This window comes from Misgurnus anguillicaudatus, chromosome 10 (genome assembly GCF_027580225.2).
Source record: "Misgurnus anguillicaudatus chromosome 10, ASM2758022v2, whole genome shotgun sequence".
Taxonomy (NCBI): domain Eukaryota; kingdom Metazoa; phylum Chordata; class Actinopteri; order Cypriniformes; family Cobitidae; genus Misgurnus; species Misgurnus anguillicaudatus.
Window position 1 is genome coordinate 32,369,310 of NC_073346.2, and position 21,548 is coordinate 32,390,857.

The following is a 21,548-nucleotide window of genomic DNA, read 5'->3' on the forward strand; positions in this document are numbered from 1 at the left end:
TGTAACCCGTGTTTTTACAACCTTCTACCTGTGAAATTTCACTGGAACGGCAGTCAAACCCGTGTCTTCCCACCCGTGAACTCGTACTAGATCGATGTACTCCCAGTTCAGAGTCGTGAGTCGTGGTTTTGAAGTCGTGATTTACGGGTGATTTGCCTGGAACGCAGAGTAGCAGCATTAGAGGGTATGCACGTGACGTCACCTTCGGCGAAAACGACTGCGGTTACGCCCAATGAGTGGCAAAGTACGTAGCGGCAGCATTTGTGTACAGTGTGAACTCAGCGAAACACGGGGAAAACGCGTCTAAATGGGAAAAAGCTGTTGTGCGATAGACTGTACTAACAGATTAACAAGAATTCGAAGCTATCGTTTTACACACTGCCAAAAAACACCGAAAGGAGAAGTAAATGGTTCGTCCATGCCAACGTCCACTGACGACAGGTGGGTTGACAAGTTGCTAGAGTAGAGGTTTTACTTTCCATTTAAAAGTATTTTTTCAAGTATTTGTATTTTATCAGTGTTTTTCTTTGGAAAACATACATTCCAAAGCATATTATCATAAGTTTTACACTATAACATTTCATAAATAAAAGTTTTTGTTTTACATTTAATATTTAAGTACATTAACATACTTTTACTCAAGTAAAATTACAAAATTTTAATGTAATTAGGTATTAAATACATTTTAATATGCAATATTAAAGAACAGACAGTATGATTCTATGCTTTAGAATGTAGTGAAGTAAAATTTTCCCGATACAAACAACACCCTAATAAAGCACAGATGCTTGGAAAATGTAACTAATGTAACTAAGTATTGTCCACCTCTGCTATCAAGTCCAACTAAATTCATTTAAAGCGTATAATGTTCAGTTTTACTGGCATTTTCGCAGCAGCCGCTATGAACATTTGCCACTCAACAGGGCGTGCTCCGGCGTGGTCACGTGGAAAAGTGACATCAATGCATTGCATACCCTCTATATAATAAAAAAACACTGTTCGCTAAATCTTCTCAAATAATCTGGTTGATTTTAAGAAATCCATGAGGTGTTTGATGGTCTTACAGTTAAGAAAGTAAACTTTCCAATATGATGCTAGTAATCCTAGTGGTTTAATGTTTTTTAGCATGATCGTTCTCTCATTTTTATATTCTGGTCAATCTAACAAAACATGTTCTACAGTTTCCCTTGGGTTTTGGTTGCAAAAAGTGTACTGACCTGTATTATGTTTCCCTATAGGGGAGAGCGGGGTAAGATGAGCCACTTTTTACATATGTTGCCTTATCTGCCTGAAAAAATGAGACAGAAGTCAAACAAAAACATCAACCTTTATTTAAGGATGTCTCCTGTCAAATGAAATGATAAGAATGCCTTTATAACAAAGGGCTTTGAAAAGGTAGCTTCTCAAAAAAAAGTGCTCTTGTGGCTCAACTTGCCCCAGCTGAGGGGTAAGTTGATCCATGTGAAGGGGTAAACTGACACACTGACTTTTTTTGTTTAAACCCGAACATAGTTAAAAAAATTCACACCATTCTTAAATGTAATTTTAAGGGTGCCAAAGAATGCATTGAAATAATTTGTTAAATTGTTCTTTCATATTTACATAGAAAGTATGTAACTTTATTAAGTGCAAACATTATCCAGAAACGTTTTTAAATGTCCATTTACAACCCTAGGATTTGTCATTTTAATGAAATTGTCTATTTTTGCCCTATTTGGAAGGGTAATGATAATAATAATGTTGATTGCTCTATTTAAAATGTTTTTAACTAAATATCATGGTGGGGTACATTGAACCGCTGGTTCAGTTTACCCCACAGCATTTGGTTCACTTTGCCCCACGCCCACCATTTTGGGAAAAACTGCCTAGTTTAGTAATTCAGGCTAATCTTTAGCTAAATCATTGACCTGGTTTTATACATTAGCCTATCACCAATATGTATGGTAGAAATATTTAGACCTGGATAAATTTGCTTTAACATAACAGCCATTATACTTGACATGTATAAATTTAACTTTGACGGGATAAAAACAGTTTTTTGTAAAAAAATCATACTTATCTCTTTAACTTGTGCTTCTCTTTACCAAAGTCAAATAGAAATGATAGTTGCTACCTGGATTTGTGGTCAGATGGCTACAAATCTGTATGGTAGCCTAGATACAGGGGGTGGGTCAACTTACCCACTGGCTCACTTTGCCCCACTCTCCCCTAATGTCAACTCGCCTGCAGGTTTTATCCACACTAAAGGAAAAACCAAATTGACCAAAATACAGCAATACCACACGTTAACAATATTCAGAAATAAATAGTAGGCCTATTTCACTGGGTGGTTAAATATTATATCAAATTTTGTGTAATATCAGTAACATCTATGTTGATGTGTTATTGAAGGAGTCAATTGCAGGCATTTTTTAAAGGGACACTCCACTTTTTTGAAAATATGCTCATTTTCTAGCTCCCCTATATTTAAATATTTGATTTTCTACCGTTTTGGAATCCATTCAGCCGATCTTCGGGTCTGGCGCTACCACTTTTAGCATATAGCTTAGCATAATCCATTGAATCTGATCAGAGCATTGCAATCAAAATAACCAAAGAGTTTTGATATTTTTCCTATTTAAAACTTGACTCTTCTGTAGTTACATCGTCTACTAAGACAGACGGAAAATTAAGAGTTGCGATTTTCTGGTCAGATATGGCCAGGAACTATACTCTCATTGTGGCATAATAATCAAGGACTTTGCTGCTGTAACATGGCTGCAGGAGGCACAATGATACGCAGTGCCCGAAAGTAGTCCCCTGCTATTGAAAGTTTACCAAGGGGACTATTTTCAGGCTCTGCGTATCATTGCGCCTCCTGCAGCCATGTTACGGCAGCAAAGTCCTTGATTATTACACCAGAATGAGAGTATTGTTCCTAGCCTTATCAGTCTAGAAAATCGCAACTTTTAATTTTCCGTCGGTCTTAGTACAGGATGTAACTACAGAAGAGTCAAGTTTTAAATAGGAAAAATATCAAAACTATTTGGTTATTTTTTAGTGCAATGCTAATGTCTAATCAGATTCAATGGTTTGTGCTAAGCTATGCTAAAAGTGGTACCGCCAGACCGGAAATCAGCTGAATGAATTCCAAAACTGTAAAAATCGAATGTTTAACCCTAGAGCAAATAGAAAATGAGCATATTTTCACAAATTGGAGTGTCCCTTTAAGCTGGCATTTCACCCTGCACTCTTAGAACAAATGTGTTAAAAACAACACATTCGTGTTGATTCTGGGACAACACACTAAATGTGTTTTCCCAGAATCCACCCATCTCTGTGTTATTATTGAAACAACACATTTTGTGTTATTTTTAACACATCTTGTGTTATAGTTCAACACAATAACGCACAAAATGACACATAATGTGTTAAAATTACACATAATGTGTTAAAAGCTTGACGCATAAAGATGTGTAAATCCTTCCTGAGAGTGTGTAAAGTCATCATCCAGTTTTACATAAGACCCAAGGTAAAAAGGGCAGTGACTCTTTAGAAGGGAAGTTACTTCACAGAGACTTCTTCTTTTAATCTTTTATACAGTAGATTCTAGTTCTCTCAATTTAATATCCCTACCAGGGCGGCTAACACAATCGCATACGCTAAACTACTGTATATTTAATAATCATATAGCATATTTAATTATATATTATTTTAAATTATTGGTACTAATAACTAAGAACGTGAATTACAATGCTACACGTTTTTCTGCTTCTCCTCCCTGGTAAGAAGTGATTTTCTTAGCTATTAATCTTTTGTTTGTTATAAGTTTCGTTTTGTATCTGATTTAATTCCAAGTGTGAATAAACTGCATATATATGAAATACATCAATATCTTCTCTGTTGGTTCATTAAGTGTATACTGTTGAGCAAAATGGTCACAATAATATAGGCTTTAAACTAAAGTCTTTACTGAAGGAATTTTCATGAAATGATTGCATGATTCTTATTGATGATGAACTGTATTTGCTTTATGTTGTGAAAATCTGTCCAGTAAAACTGATCACACCTTGATCTGCAGGTGTTCTCAGTACTTATTGGAATTTGACGCGTCCTTTATCGATCTGTGGAGTGCGAGGATCCAATGTCACTATTCCCTGTAATTTTGCAACAAACACACCCTCACAAGTAACAGAGGTGTCATGGTGCTTAACGAGTGAAGGCAAAAATTGTGACAGACATGGGCCGTATGTTTATAATAGTTCACACACAAACAATCGAAGCAACTTTCAGTACACTGGTGATAAAATTTCAAATTGTTCTTTGTTGATCAGTAATATTAATTCAACAAGTTCTGGAGAATATTTATTCAGATGTATAACCAGTTCACCAACGGATCGTTGGACATCTAATCCAGGAACAACTGTTACAGTCACAGGTAATAAAGTAAATGTTTTTTAATGTAATGGCACATTAAAAAAATTTAATGAATGAATATTTTGTGTGTTTATGTTGTTTTCTGGTAGATTTAAAAGTGTCCATGGCCAAGTTAGGAGACAATGAAAACATAACAGTTGGAGACTCTTTGAATTTGACATGCACTGTGTCCTGCCCTGGTCATTTACCAGATCTTCAATGGTTGAAGGATCATACAACAATACCACATTCAGGCCCCATTCTCATCTTTAGGAGTGTGACTCTTAAAGACTCTGGGAATTACTCTTGTTCTTTGAAAAACTTTAAATTAAGTGAATCAGAACAAATCAGACTGAATGTTAAAGGTAGGCTGAACTGGTAAACATCTTATAAACACTTTACATCAACACAAGTAAATAAATTTTGTCTGAATTAAATGTCTTATACTTTATTTCAGGATCTATCTCGACTTCCTGGTCCACAACATATTTTTGGGTTGGGATTATTGGAGCGTGTTTGGTCTTGATTATTTTCATTGTTTTAGCTGTGATACTCATAAAAAAGTGAGTTCTGATTCTCAGAATCAGAAATTTTTCTTAAAATTTGGATGCATTGCCTAAAATGTGGTATTCATATAACTGGCTCTTGCTTCTTATTCTTAGGAAAGCAAAAACTCAAGGGACAACCACATCAGAGGACGAGGGAAAAACAACTCAGGTTTGATTCTTCTTTTAAATGATGTACATAATTACCCATTAAGTCAACATTTCCTAAACAATAAGCTATGATAGTGATATCTTGAGACCACGTGTCTTATTGTAAATTTAGTTCTATTTAAAATGTACTTTCACAGCGATCAGAGGATGTACCACAGGAGGAGGAAGTGCAATATGCATCTGTCAGCATCAAAACCAAAGAAATGTGAGCATTCAAGACACACAACACCACAACTAAATATTTCCTCATATACATTTCTAATTTAATCTAATTTAATTGATCTCTGTGTATTGTGATTTTCATATGAGTGTCTCACTGTAATGCATTACTTTTAGGCCGGCGAACACCGAGCTAAAAAATGAAGATTCAACCATCTATAGTGGAGTACGGGTTCGTGAAGTTTAAGGAGAAATGTGAACATTTCCCTTTAATTCTTTAGGGGTTCATGTAAAACATTTAATGAAACCATTTGGAAGAGTGGCAAAACATCTACAAGTAGCAGAACACCTCAGATCTTTGTTCATTTAAAACACTTAATTCAAAACATAAAAAATTTAGATGACAAGTTTGGTGTTTTGCACTTGAAGCCCTGTTTTCGGATTGTTTGTGGTGAAGTGGAGCGGTTTTGACTGAGGTTTGGACGTGTGGTGCTGGCCCGAGAGTTTTCGGTTTCTGTTGTGTCACCTACCTCTGCAGTGGCTGCATAGGTGCGCTGGAACGGTCCTTCCTAGAATGCATTGGACCTTTGTTTACAAAGACGTGAAACTCACCGAGTGGTCAGGGGTGTTCACTGATCACATGGAAGTCGCTGCAAAGGTTGCTTTCCAACAGGTGTTTTACCATTCGTTGTAAATTGTGGACCTTTTTTTCCAAACGCCTCACACCCGTACATTCTTCCGTTGAGAGCTTGAATAATAGATACTTCAGTCCAGTTGGTGGCGATAATTCCATCTTTGCCAATTGCAAGAATACAAACAAAGTTCCCGTACCTCACAGCACATCTAATACAAGTCAACGGAGTTGGACAAAAACTACAATAAAACCTGTTGGAAAGCATCTTCTGCAGCGATTTTTGTGTGAGCATATCAGTGAGCGCCCCTGACCACCTGATGGGTTTCACGTCTTTGTGGATGAAGGTTTGGTGCATTTTGGGAAGGATTGTTCCGGTGCACCTGTGCAGCCATTGTAGAGGTGTGGGGTAATACAAAAAACACCCGAGGATTCTCGGGCCAGCATCGGGTGTCCAGATTTCAGTCGAAACCGTTCTGTTTCGTCGTGGACAGTCTGAGAACAGGGCTTTGGGTGTAAAATACCGAACTTGTCCTTTAACAAACCCCAACTTTGGCACAGTATAGCACACCTGATTCATATCTGATTCTGTTTGAACCACTTAAACACTCAATCTTAAACACTTGCAAGTTTTTTAATGGGTTTGGTTTTTTTAGAGAGATATTGTTTAGTAAAGTACATGAATATATTGACCAAACAGAAAACAGTACTGCATATTAACAAGAATATTATATATCTCCACATTGTAAAAGCGTTCAATTGATCAATGCATTTTCAACGGTTGCATTTTGGACTGAAAATCAGAACATTCTAAATACAATATATATGAACAAAAACATTTGCTGAGACAAAACAAAAGAAAGCTTAAAAACCGCCTAAGACTCATCTCTTCGCCTAGCTTAATCTGGCCATAGCACTTCATCTACATCACAGGCAATGTCCTCTCTCGAAAGACAGCGGGGGAAGAATCTTCTTGAATGGCAAAGGCCTCCTCCATGGCTTGAATGAGGTTTTCTGATATAAGGCTGGAGATCGTAAACCTTCCACCACCATGCCAACTAAAACCCTTTAATGGGATTAAGGAAGTGAGAGTCGGAAGTATTAAAGTGAAAATTGTGGATGATCATGAAATTTGAGAATGTGCCCTTGTCGTAAGGACCTAACTTGGCGATGGAGGTTCCCATTCTGCATGATTGCACATATTGTGATGTTGCCTCCATGCTCGGGACATTCAAAATATCTCTATGGCCAGTGATGTTTCTTCCTTTTCTTCTACTTTAGTCAGGTTAAACCCAGCCTCGTCTATGAAGATAAATTTATGTGGGATTGGGGCAGCATTCATTGTTTGTATATACAATCAACACACCTGTACACTCTAAGCTGGTTTGCATTGTGTACCATTGGGTACCATTGTGGTAAAAACATTATTAAGTGTGAACAGTTTTGAGTTATTGTATTTACTCAATGATAACCTCGTGTTTAACCTTTGCTGCCTGTGTTAAGTGTTTTGCAAAAAAGTGCATGAGCTTTATTTATTGTAACATATTCAGTATTTACTTTAACCATTAAGTTTTTGCAATTACATTGGATTCATTATGACAGAAAAATCCCCAACTTGAGTATCCAGCCCAAGCACATGTTATTCTACCAGTCATGCGTCTTGTGACCTCAGCAGTCTTACAGCTAAAAGATACATCAACAAGCAAAGAGTTGGCAGGGGAAATTCGGCACTGTGCACCACAAAGAGAAGTGCATAAACTACTGTAATCTCTTTTATACTGTACTGTTTAGGAGCACAACCCTATGCTGTAACTGTATACTAAAGCTGAATACTGATATTAAGTTTTGTGTACGTGTAATGGCATAAAGATATACATTAACCACTTTTAGGAATTTAGTGTTTCATTGTCCAATTTAAATTTTCATAACAAGATGTAAGAGTGTTTTATCAATAAAATAAATACATTATTTTAAGCTGGAGAGGCAAAAAGAGAGAGAATTTGCTAAAATATTTTTTAAAAATAATAAAATGTATTCCTATATGTATTTAAAATGTGTTTTTGCTGTATCTAGTAAAATGGAAATCTTAAATTCCTTAAAAGGACTTGCTCTGTGGTGTTACTGTCTGTCCAGAGCCGGCGCCAGACCATAACTAACAGGGGGGCACTCAATAGCAACAATAACTTGCAAAAACAAGACATTAAAACAACAAATACAGCAAGCACACAGTACAGACTGTCAGCTCATTTCCCGTATAAAGTGCAAAAGACCACAAACTATGCGAAAAACTATTGAACTTCGACCGCGGCGTGAGCGCAAGCTGAGCTCCGCTGCGCTCGCGCTTGGCTCGACGCAACAACAAACCGCCCTCGCGCGGCGCAAGCCATTGAAATGAATGGGTTTCATAGCGCAGCGCACACCGCGTCCCAGCTTTAAAAAAGCCGCTTTACCATAATCACGTCGTAATGCTGTTAACGGTCTATAGCCACACTTCACATTTAAGCTTAAGTATAACTTACCTTTAAAATAGCTGAAGACGGCGTGTAAGAACATTAAACTTCCTTAAAACAGTGTCCTGTAGATTTGTAAATTCCACCTCGACCTCTAATCTCTGAGTTTGAGCCAGTTTGTGTTTGCATGCAGATGAAGCAGGCAGTGCTGGTTCGTTCTAAATGTTCTAATATCCATATTTTACACGATCCATAAAATGCCGCGAAAAAACACGTTGCTAGTATCAAGTCACAAATATGCTAAAGATGTAAAACGGGTGAGACGCGGCAATACATTCAATCAGAGAAACTGGTCTATTTTAATTAAAGAAAACATATATCAACTATATTTTCCTCATTTGATTACATTACAAGTCATGAAACATTCAATGTTTAATTTATTTTAATTATTCTTGGTATATATTCAAGTAATAAAAAACTTTGTAGGGGGGCACAACAACCTGTTCGGGGGGGCACTGCCCGCGAATGCCCCCCCTTGACGCCGGCCCTGTGTCTGTCCCAACACCACAGACACTAACACCACAAACAGAAACATACAGACAGTAACAAATTGGCACAAATTGCTATACGTGCACATGCAAATATTTTATAGTTTTAACTGTATAAGGTAGATTGCCACCATAACTTTGTGTAATATAAATAACTGTCTGCTAATAAAGGAAGAACTGCAATTGCATATTTTTTAGCCAGTGAGGCAAATTATATGTAAAAGTAAAATTATTTTTTTATCATTCAGTTTTTTTAGGCATATTTTCCTCATAAAGTTTCATTTGTTATGATGTCTATCTATGTTTACAATGTTATACAATTTCTAAAGAGAGATAAGGACATAACCAGTAGTGGCCAACTATCTAAACTGGGAACTGAAAGTTGATTAAATTTAAAGGCATGAAAAGAGAATAGTCTTATACATTTATTTATTGACACTTTTTCGTAATACAGAGAGAGCAAGAAGAACAGGATTTTAAAATAAGATTGAAACACAATATGTTTGGTTGTCAGCTGATAACAAAAGAAAAAATGCAGGTTATCACTAAACCTCTTTGGTTTAGTAATGGCTTATTAAGGCCAAAAGATTAAAAAAGATGCATTTCTATATTGATGTCATTAGAAAGGAAGTTACAGAGACTTCTTCTTTTCATGTTTTATAAAAGAGGTTCTTTTAGATTTTCACACTGATGAACTTGAGCTGCTGACACAGTCACATTAATATCTAAACTCCTGTAAATAACTGAATTAAAATGCTACAAATTATTCTGCTTTTCCTGCCTGGTAAGAAGTGATTTTTAAAGCTATTAATCTCTTCATTATTTTAATTTATGTTCTTATTAAATCGAATGTAATTAAGCTAAAAAGATTAAATAAGCTAAATATTATGAAATACATCAATATCTGCCTATTTGCTGTACTACTGTAAGTGTATACTATTGTTCAAAATGGTGACCTAGTCCTAAGAAAAACGAAAAAGTATAGAAAAAGTCTATACTGAATGAATTTTAGTGATATAACAGAGATTTGCATGATTAGATGTACTGTATTTGCTTTATGTTGTGAACAGCTGTTTAAAATAGTCCAGTAAAACTGATCATACCTTGATCTCTAGGTGTTCTCTGTACTGAAGATTGGAATGTTACTCATCCTTTGTCGATCTGTGGAGTGCGAGGATACAATGTCACTATTCCCTGTAAATTTAGATATCCAACAAACCCATCTATACAAGTAACAGAGGTGTTATGGTGCTCAAAGAGAGAAAATGAATATTGTAACAGACATGGTCCGTATGTTTATAATAGTTCACACACAAACATTCAAAACAACTTTGAGTACACCGGTGATAATATTTCAGATTGTTCTTTGTTGATCAGTAATATTGATTCAATGAGTTCTGGAGAGTATTTATTTAGATTTATAACCAGTTCGCCAGTGGGACGTTATACTAAACCAGGACCAGGAGCAAATGTTACAGTCACAGGTAAATAAAAAAATTAAAAACTGCACTTTTGAAAAATACATAAATGTATATATTTTCTAATGTATTTTATGTTGTTTTCTGGTAGATTTAAAAGTGTCCATGGCCAAGTTAGGAGACAATGAAAACATAACAGTTGGAGACTCTTTGAATTTGACATGCACTGTGTCCTGCCCTGGTCATTTACCAGATCTTCAATGGTTGAAGGATCATACAACAATACCACATTCAGGCCCCATTCTCATCTTTAGGAGTGTGACTCTTAAAGACTCTGGGAATTACTCTTGTTCTTTGAAAAACTTTAAATTAAGTGAATCAGAACAAATCAGACTGAATGTTAAAGGTATGCTGAACTGGTAAACATTTTATTTACACATCAACACAAGTAAAAAAATCTTTGTCTGAATTAAATGTCTTATACTTTATTTCAGGATCTGTCCTCCCAGAGACTTCCTGGTCCACAACATTATTTTGGGTTGGAAATGTTGTTGGAGTGTGTTTAGTCTTGACTTTCATTATTGCAGCTGTGATACTCATAATAAGGTAAGTTCTTTCTTAAATTTGAGTTTGATTTGTGTTACAAATCTCTGAGAAAGTCATAAGCAAAGAAGCTCTGGTAAAAACATTACTATATGAGTTGTGAAATGTGTAGCTGGATGTGTTAGAGAAGACTCTGGTTATTGTGTTAGACGTGTTAGCTTGTGACAAGCAGTTTGACTGCACAAGAGATGTTTTCCAATTATTATAATAAAAAAACCTGTAAAGAAAAGCAGTACGTAAAAACACTTCTGCTAATATGTGACAAGAAACTCATAAACAGGCAAATAAAAAATATGCAACAAATATGTAAACAGTCTTGCTCAGTCAGGCATTTTTCTTTTGATGCTACAATTTGTTTTGTTACTCATAAAAATGTTAAAACATCTGTCAGCTTTATTTTGTGAGCTTTTAATAAACGCAACACCACAGCCATATATTTTTTCATATATACAATTTCTAATCTGACAAGTACACAAATATTTTTAATCATTGACTGTTTGTGAAATAATTATATTGATCTCTATGTATTGTCATTTTCATTAAGTGTCTCACTGTAATGCATTACTTTCAGATCAGCCAAAACTGAGCAACAAAAGAAAGATTCAACCATCTATACTACAGTGATATTTTATGAAGTTAAAGGAGAAATGTTAACAGACCACATATATCATAATTAATGTGAGTGTACCCATTTATCCCACTACCAGGTGGCATCCCCTGTCATGGTCTCTCGTGTTTAGTGTTTCCCTTGTTAGCGTCTGGTATCCGCCTTTAAAGGAGGGGGTACTGTCATGGTCTTGCCAGATCTTTGTACTAGATTCAGGTCTGAGTACATTTGGCAAGACCATGACAGGACTATGTTCTGTGTGGGGACACGTGGAGTCATATTGTGTGTGTGGCTTCCACGCGTTCCCAGTGTCTTGTTGCTGTCATGGTCTTGCCAGACCTTGTGTTAGATTCAGGTCTGATTTCATAGGGCAAGATCATGGCAGTATTGTGTTTTGTGTGGGGACATGTGGATTATCATTGTATGGTTTGGCCACATGTTCCCAATGTGTTGTCACTTTTACCCTACTCCCTTATGTGCTCTCGTCTTGATTAATTAATCATGTGCACCTGTTCCCCATTTGTGTTGTGTCTTTATAATGCCCTCTCGTTCTCTGTCTTGTGCTCGTTCGTTCGTCTAAGATTCAGTATGTCAGTTCATGTCTTTTGTGTTCCCTGAATCTTATACTCAGTAGTCTGTTATTTTGTATCCAGTGTTTGTTTCTTGGTTTTGTATTTACTTTGTCATCACCTGTTTTACCCCCTCGTGGGTTTTTGTGTTTATTATTTAAATAAACCTTCAGTTTATTTTACAGTGTCTGCATTTGGGTTCTCTCCTTTAAACCGACCGTGACATCCCCTCCCAAACTAGAATATGGATACACACTCTTCTTTTACAGTTACTTCCTCTTCTTCTATATTTAAGCCATGCCATTTTATGTTCTCATTGTGAAGTATTGTCAGTTCTATCTGCGTATAGAGCGTTTATAGCCATATTAGCCATTGTTCCATGACCACTGTGCCTATTCTTACTGATTACTTGATTACCCTCTTGCTTGTTTGCATGGTTAGACTGTCTGTCTGTCTTTTTGATTACGGCCTGGTTTTATTGACAACTCCCTGCCTTCTGTTTTTGGTTGGTCTGCCCTTGTTGTTTTAAATAAACTTTTGCTTTTGGAATCCACTCCACTGTCTCTCTCGTTACAGATACCATTCAGATACAATCATGAATATCTTTAAAATATATTTAAAACATTTAAAAAAGTAGATTGAATAAGTGCAAGACATCTATAATAAATGGAAATTACAATGACGATGTAGTGAACAGCAGACAAAGGCATTTTAGGGCCCCAAGCTTTATTCCCCAAGTTGGGGCTCCTCCCCAACTGCCATGGTGGAGAAAAGTTTACTACACTGGAGTTGATTTTGGTGGGCTATCATAAACTGCCCAATTCCATCAGATAAGGCTTCTAGGGTAACTGCCAGACACCTCTTAAAGCAGTGCTTCCCAATCCTGGTCCTCGAGGCCCCCCTCCCAGAAAGTTTTAGATGTCTCCTTATTTAAAACACCTGATTCAACTTATCAGCCTCCTTCAAAAATGGTAAACATGTCTCCCTAACAAGCTGATGAGTTAAATCAGGTGTGTTAAATAAGGAGACATCTAAAACTTTCTGGGAGTGGGGCCTTGAGGGCCAGGATTCGAAAACACTGTCTTAAAGAACAGGAAGGATGACCTGGGAAGGACCAAACTGGAAAGAATAGGATATTTCCATTGGTCCACAGCATTTCTCCTTATCACCAAAACCACTTTTCTCTACACTCTTAAAATGAATGTGTTAAATTAACACATCATGTGTCTAAGGACAACACATCTAGTATGTTGTCCTTAATTTAACACATCTCTGTGTTATTTTTGTAATAACACACTTTGTGTTGTTTTAACACATCTTGTGTTGTCCCTTTTATTTATATGAACTCAAAATCAACACGAAATGACACATAATGTGTTAAAAACAACACATAGGGCCCTATTTTAACGATCTAAGCGCATTGTCTAAAGCGCACAGTGCAACGTCTAAATGGGCGTGTCTGAATCCACTTTTGCTAATTTAACGACGGGAAAAATGGTTTGTGCGCAGGGCGCATGGTCGAAAAGGGTTGGTCCTATTGTAATGGGAGTATTTTGGGCGTAACGTGCATAAAAAAAAAAGAAAGACTCAGCTCTCATCCCCTTTAAAAGCAAGTTGCGCTGGCGCTATGTCTAATCCCTATTTAGATGATGGACTTTGTAAACTGAAAAACTAAGCGGAGGAAGAAGATCCCCAGTTTAAGATTAATGTTGAATAATTGTGTTGTTTTTCACTTGTATTGAAATTGTTATTTTTTTATTAAAACCTTTAAAACCCGTTTTCTTTTAGTCATGGAAGTAAAAAGCAGGCTTGTAATTGCTTTAAATGTATGGCTATCCAATATCATCAAAAAATAATTTACAAGTATGTAAGATAAGGTTTGTACTCTAAAAATACTTTATTTGTAACAAACAGGAGATAAAGAATTTACAAACGGCTCTACTCACGTTTCAGCACTTTGGACAGCATTTTTTTAGCCAAGAGTTTTTTTAAGCATTACTTAAAAATGTTTCTCATCTCACCATATCCGCAGGTACAGAGTCATCATATACAATAAATCCGTGAGGTAGCATTAAAAAAATAATTTAAAAACAGATGCATTTGTTTAAAGCGAAGCATTTATTTACTTACCAGGCTGCAGGTGAAGCAGCTCTTTGCGCCTTCTAACGTCTCATAATTAGTCCTCATTTATGTCCAAGAGACTCAATAATAATCTTTTACATTCAATCCTTTAATCTTTCATATTTAAAAGCATTTTTGTGCTGCTGCGCATTCATGTACTTTGTGATAAGCAAACCCGCCTTGTCCTCCCGTTTATAGGCGCATATTACTAATGCGCTTTTTAAATAACATAAAACACATTACGCCATTGACTTTAGACTTTAGACCAGGTTTTTGTTGGTCAATGGCGTAGTCTATTAGTTGCCTCAAAATAGCAACGCACCAACAATGCGCCTGAACACACCTCGTTTTCAGACCAGAACGCCCATGGGCGCAAAAGGGGGCGCAAATGCATTTGCTATTCAAACAACGCGGCGCTAAACGTGAAAATTAGGGTGGAAACTAGCGAAAGACACTTGCGTCGCGTATTGCGCTGCATTGCGCCGGGTGTAAGATAGAGCCCATAATGTGTCATTTCGTGGTGATTTTGAGTTTATATAAATAAAAGGGACAAAACAACGCAAAGTGTGTTGTTATAAAAATAACACAGAGATGTGTTAAATTAAGGACAACACACTAGATGTAAGAGTAAGGTGTAGGCTAGGATGGCCATTAATTACTTTGGATATACAAATATTTTAGGATACTGCATTCCATCGAATGACCATGCAGCAGTATTGGCTAAAACAAAGGACACGCCTCTGTATTCTTTTAAACTTAAAATTATAAACATAAAATTATTATCATATTTACTCAAAATTTGTTTAGGGAGCATTCTTATTTAGAGATGTGTGTTATGCAACTGTTCACACCATCAGAGTTATTAACTCTTGAATGAATGCTTGTAGAGCAGAGGTCTTATACTTTCCTTCGAGGGCCAGATTTTAAAAGTATATGATGCTGACCAAACGTTTACCCCTATTTTTACCTCTTAAATATTTTTTTACTTTTACCTATTATATATATATTATGTTAGGTTAACTTCTGTTGTTTTTGTTATGATATATATTCAAAAAAGATGCCCACATCTTATATCCAGTATTTTGCCTTTTAATTGAAAACTCAATGAGTTTTATATATATATACCCTAGACATTCAAGGGGCGGAATGTTAATTTCCAGAAACTTTCTATGGGAACTTAATCTGGGGAATTTTACAAATATTCCAAATTGGAAACTTAACAGGAATTTATGGGAATTAATGAAAATGTTTGAAAATTTTGGGAAATTTATATAAATAAATCATATACAAACATAAATAAACATTTTGTTTGGTCATAAGCAGACATGCATGCAAGGTAATACAAATTTTGAAGAATCCTGATACAGTTTATTAAGCCATGAATTTTTTTTGATAAAAAATTATTGTGAATCAATTCTAATATTGATTTCTAATAATGATTTCTGAAGGATTTTTTGATCAAATAAATGCAAGCTTGATGAGTATAAGAGACGTCGTTTAAAAAACATTAAAAATAGAAATGTGTCCAACTTTTGGGTGGTACAGTACTTCTGTATGATAACAGAAAACTGCTAGCAAAATGTAGAAAAAAGAGCATCACAGCTTGATAGCTTGCCTCATAAATCTTCAATGAAATAATGCTAGCCTACATTTTGACATTATTTTGTGTGCAGGATTCAAGAAATTATCTGTGCATGTTATGGAAGAATGCAAGTACATGCAAGATGTGTGGCCTCAATGGCCCTTCAGTAAACAGTGTGCTGTGTGCATGTGCCTGAGAAATGTGCATGGTAGAAATTCAGCTAAAAAATTGCATTACATCTTGTTGTTTTAAACAAAATTATGCTGAAATTTTTTTTAACTACATTTAAGTTCCCTGTTAAAGGCAACTCTGCACTTTTTTTTCAAATTCCCATTCCCATTAATTCCTGTTAATTCCCATATATTCCCGTTAATTCCCATTGAAAGTTTCCAGCCATGAAAATTACTGGAATTTTGCAACCCAATACACATGGTGTAATAAATAAATTAATTACACACAGGAAAATCACCAGTGTTAATTGTTCACTGGTGGTGTTTATGAGTACCACCAGACATGCAGTAGCTGATAGTAAGTTTGTGTAAGTATAATGGCATATATATATATATATATATATATCGATATATACACACACACATATACATATATATATACACATACATATATATACAGTATATACTGTATACAACACATTCACCACATTTAGAAATGAATGTTTCATTGTAGTTCATTTTTTAATTTCATAACAAGATGTAAGAGTGTGATGCATCATTAAAATATATGCAGAATTTTTCAACTGGAGTGGCAAAGAGAGAATTTGCTAAAATACACTCTAAAAATGGCTGGGCTATTTTTGACCCATAATGGGTAAATATTAGACAGAACACGTGCTGGGTTAAAAATTGACCCAATGCTGGGTTATTTTTACCCAACTGCTGGGTTATTACACCCTATGGTTGCATAACAACAACCCAACATTGGGTAATTTTTATTCCAGCACGGGGTAATTTTTAACACAGCATGTGCTCTGTCCAATATTTACCCATTATGGGTTACAAATAACCCAGCCATTTTTAGAGTGTATATAATAAAATGTATTCCTATATGTATTTAGAATTTGTTATTATGCTATATCTACTAAAATGGAAATTTAAAGTTAAGGTTACATTTAAAAAACAATTTTAATTTCCACATACTGATGACACAACTGCTCTGGTGTTACAGTCTGTCACAACACTGCAGACTCTAACACCACAAACAATAACAAATTGGCAAAACTTGCTATACTAGCACATGCAAATATTGTATAGTTTGTCATTTTTTAAGTAGGATCTTTTAACTGTACTAGCTAGATAGACACCACGTTCCACCATAACTTTTAATGTGTAATACTTAAACAAGCACTATGACATTTCACCCCTGCAACTGTGAGGCAAATTATACTTAAAATTCTTTCTGATAATTGTTTCTTAAGACATATTTTTATCATAAAGTTTCCTCATAAAGTAAATCTATGTTTACTGCATGCATTGCCATCACCACTGCATTGAGAAATAAGGACATAACCACCAGCAGTAGTAGTGTAGTGGTCAATCATCTGAGCTGGGAACTGAAAGCTGGTAAGTTTAAAGGCCTGAAAAGAGAATCGTCATGCATCTCCTCACCTCAGCAGTCTCACAGCTAACACATACATCATCAACAACAGATACAATCATTTTTTATTTTCATAACAAGATGTAAGAGTGTGATAGTGTTGTACAGTATCAATAAAATAAATGAATAATCTTTCAACTGGAGTGGCAAAAAAAGAGAGAATTTGCAAAAATAATTTTATTAAATAAATGTATTCCTATATCTATTTACAATTTGTTATTATGCTATAGTAAAATGTAAATTTATAGTTAAGTTCATTTAACTTCATAAAGACACAACTTCTCTGCATTTTTACTGTCTGTCACAACACCGCAGACACTAACACCACAAACAGAAACACTACCGGCACATTGGCAAAACTTACTAAACTTGCACAATTTTACTAAACAATTGTATTTTACAATTTATTGTTTTCTAAGTATATTTTAACTGTACTAGCTACAGTAGATAGACACCACATAACGTTGTATGTGTAATACTTAAACTAACTAAATTAATATTCTTTCTGATCATTTTCTAATTAGTTTTTTAGACATATTTCTATCTATGTTTACTGCACTGCCATCACTTTTCTACAATTTCTAAAAAGAGATAAGGACATAACCACCTGTAGTGTAGTGGTCAACTATCTGAGCTGGGAACTAAAAGCTGATAAATTTAAAGGCATGAGAAGAGAATAGTCTTTTCATTACATTTATTTATTGACACTTTTTTATAATACAGAGAGAGCAAGAAATGTTAATTGGTTACTAATAAAGAACAGGATTTTAAAATAAGATTGTAACACAAGATGTTTAGTTGTCAGCTAATAACAGAAGAAATGGAAAAAATTATGCAGGCTATTACTAACCCCCTTTGGTTTAGTAATGGCTTATTTAGGCCCAAAGATAAAAAAAAGATGCAATTCTATATTGATGTCATTAGAAAGGAAGTTTCTTCACAGAGACTTCTTCTTTTCATGTTTTATAAAAGAGGTTCTTTTAGATTTTCACACGGATGAACTTGAGCTGCTAACACAGTCACATTAATATCTAAACTCCTGTAAATAACTGAATTAAAATGCTACAAATTATTCTGCTTTTCCTGCCTGGTAAGAAATTATTTTTTAAAGCTATTAATCGTTCCATCAATTTTATTTATGTTCTTATTAAATCAAATATAATTAAGCTGAATGTAAATAAGCTGAATATTATGAAATAACTAAGTGAAATTTGAAATTACAAAATTTACTAAGTGTATACTGTTGTTCAAAAAGGTGACAACATAGTCCTAAGAAAAACGAAAGTCTATTGAATGAATTTTGAGATATATTACAGATTTGCATGATTTTTAGATGTACTGTATTTAAATAGTACAGTAAAACAGAGAATACCTTGATCTGTAGGTGTTCTAGGTACTGATTGGAAAGTGTCTCACCCTTCATCGATCTGTGGAGTGCGAGGATCCAATGTCACTATTCCCTGTAATTTTACATATCCAACAAACAATACCTTACAAGTAACAGAGGTGTTATGGTGCTCACAGAGCAATAAAAGCACAAAAGGTGCCACAAACAAAAATTGTGACACTCATGGGCCGTATGTTTATAATAGTTCACACACAAACAATCCTAGCAACTTTCAGTACACTGGTGATAATATTTCAGATTGTTCTTTGTTGATCAATAATATTAACTCAATGAGTTCTGGAGTGTATTTATTCAGATTTATAACCAATTGGCCAGGGGGATATTATTCAACTAAACATGGAGAAGATGTTACAGTTACAGTAAAAGGTAAATAACAACAAAAGCAAATGTCCTTACACACATAGATGCTTATTAGTAGTTTTTAATTAGTATTATTGTATTTATTTCCTATGATTTTATGTTGTTTTTTTGGTAGATTTAACAGTGTCAATGGCCAAGTTAGGAGACAATGAAAACATAACAGTTGGAGACTCTTTGAATTTGACATGCACTGTGTCCTGCCCTGGTCATTTACCAGATCTTCAATGGTTGAAGGATCATACAACAATACCACATTCAGGCCCCATCCTCACCTTCACTAATGTGACTCCTGACGACTCTGGGAATTACTCTTGTTCTTTGAAAAACTTTAAATTAAGTGAATCAGAACAAATCAGACTGTATATTGCAGGTAGGATAAACATATTATAACACTTTCACATCAACACAGTAAATAAATCTTTGTCTGAATTAAATGTCTTATACTTTAGAATAAATGCTGTTTTTGTTTTCAGGGTCTGTCTTCCCTTTTCAGCCTATAACATTTTTTTGGGTTGGGATTATTGGAGCCTGTTTATTCTTAATTATTTTCATTATTGCAGCTGTGATACTCATAACAAGGTGAGTTCTTTCTTAAATTTGAGTTTTTTGTAGTTGCACACAGTGTGTTATCTCTCAGACAGTAATAAACACACAGGAGCTCTGATGACAGTTAAAATGACTAAATATATAAGTTGTGAAATGTGTATGTGTTGGTGGTAGAGGACAGTTGTTATTGTGTTTGAAGTGTTAGCTTGTGACAAGCAGTTCGACTGCACCTTACCAATTACAAAAAGAAAACTGTACAGAAAAGCTGTAGCTAAAAAAAATCTGCTAAAACATAACAATAAACTCATAAACAGACCAATAAACTAAAAAAACAAACAAACAAAACAAGCAAAAAATAATTATGCAGTCTCATTCAGAATCAGACATTATTCTTAAAATATTTATTTGGATGCATTTCCTAAAAATGTGGTATTCATAAAACTGACTAAATTTCACTCTTTACTTCTTATTTGTAGGAGAAGAAAAACTCAAGGAACAACCACATCAGAGGAGTTAGGAAAAACAACTCAGGTTTGATTCTTTTTTAAATGATGTTCATATCAACATTTCCTACAATAAGCTATGATAGTGTTATCTTGAGACCATGTGTCTAATTGTAAATTTAGTTCTATTTAAAATGTACTTTTACAGCGATCAGAGGATGTACTGCAGGAGGAGGAAGTGCAATATGCATCTGTCAGCATCAAAACCAAAGAAATGTGAGCATTCAAGACACACAACACCACAGCCAAATATTTAATGTACATTTCTAATGTAATCTAAGTGGTTATGGACAATGACACAATATGTTTCATCACTGACTGTTTGTGAAAAAATATATTGATTTCAATGTATTGTAATTTTCATATACGTGTGCCTCACTGTAATGCATTACTTTTAGAGCGGCCAACACTGAGAAACAAAATGAAGAAAATGAAGATTCAACCATCTATAGTGGAGTGATGATTCGTTAAGTATTGTGAAAAGCGCTATATAAATAAAATTGAATTGAATTGAATTGAATTGAGTCAAAGGAGAAATGTGAACAAACTTATAAGATACAATTTATATACAATCTGAAATATTGTAAATTTACTAACTATAGTAATTATTTAATATTATCTTGCGTATTAGAAAATATTATTTGCATGCACTCAGAATATGTATTTATAGCCACCAGGGAGCAGCATTGATCCTTGTTATCTTGAGCAGTCAAAAGTTGTATGTATACACACAGTATTTGTAGATTAGAAATGCAGATAAGAATAAATTGTAGCACTTTACAATATGGTTGTATTTGTTAACATTAGTTACATTAGCCAACATGAACTAACATTTATTAATCTTGGTTCATGTTAATTTCAGCATTTAATAATACATTTTTTTTAATCTAAACAGAGGTGTATAAGACTTAAGTATTTTAGTTACATTTTCCAAGCATCTGTGCTTTATCAGAGTGTTTGTCTGGGAAAAAATTTACTTTTCTTTACTTAAAATGTTCACTACATTTTAAAGCATAGAATCATACTGTGTATTCATTATATATTGCATATTAAAATTGATTTAATGCCTAATTACATAAAAATTGTGTACTTTTACTTTCTTGAGTAAAAGTAAAAAATATTTTTACTTAAGTAAAAGTACAAAAAATGTATAGATGTTTAATGTACTTAAATATTAAATATAAACCAAAAACTTGAATTTAGTGGAGTAAAAATTATGATAATATGTTTTTGAATGTTTGTTTTCCAAAGAAAAACACTAATAAAATACGAATAATTGAAAATGTACTTTTATGTAGAAAGTAAAAATACTTAAGTACTA

At 34.6% G+C, this 21,548-nt stretch overlaps 2 protein-coding genes and 1 long non-coding RNA gene across 7 annotated transcripts; all 3 read left to right on the forward strand.

Moving 5' to 3' along the window:
* Positions 1 to 177: 177 nt before the first annotated feature.
* On the forward strand, positions 178 to 21,225 carry LOC129448500 (sialoadhesin-like). Of its 5 annotated transcripts, none has more exons than XR_012371729.1 (6): positions 178 to 441; positions 4,061 to 4,417; positions 4,506 to 4,958; positions 5,058 to 5,112; positions 5,249 to 5,316; positions 20,626 to 21,225. XR_012371729.1 is itself a non-coding variant. In XM_073872699.1 (3 exons), the coding sequence occupies exons 1-3, from the start codon at positions 408 to 410 to the stop codon at positions 4,775 to 4,777; spliced, it is 663 nt and encodes a 220-aa protein (XP_073728800.1). In that variant the 5' UTR covers positions 178 to 407; the 3' UTR covers positions 4,778 to 4,959. The 5 variants fall into 5 exon arrangements, 1 of the variants encoding a protein (XP_073728800.1); XR_012371728.1 differs by lacking the exon at positions 20,626 to 21,225 and adding an exon at positions 5,448 to 5,759; XR_012371730.1 differs by lacking the exons at positions 178 to 441; positions 20,626 to 21,225 and adding exons at positions 3,134 to 3,763; positions 5,448 to 5,759.
* On the forward strand, positions 10,011 to 10,740 carry LOC129449208 (myelin-associated glycoprotein; the record flags this gene model as incomplete). The annotated part of the gene is made up of 2 exons (XM_055211992.2): positions 10,011 to 10,383; positions 10,469 to 10,740. Coding segments are annotated over 2 exons (645 nt in total), but the record flags the coding sequence as incomplete, so codon positions are not given.
* On the forward strand, positions 18,355 to 19,542 carry LOC141367363 (uncharacterized). The gene is made up of 3 exons (XR_012371727.1): positions 18,355 to 18,500; positions 18,795 to 19,184; positions 19,294 to 19,542. It is a non-coding gene; the product is annotated as an uncharacterized lncRNA (long non-coding RNA).
* Positions 21,226 to 21,548: the final 323 nt, after the last annotated feature.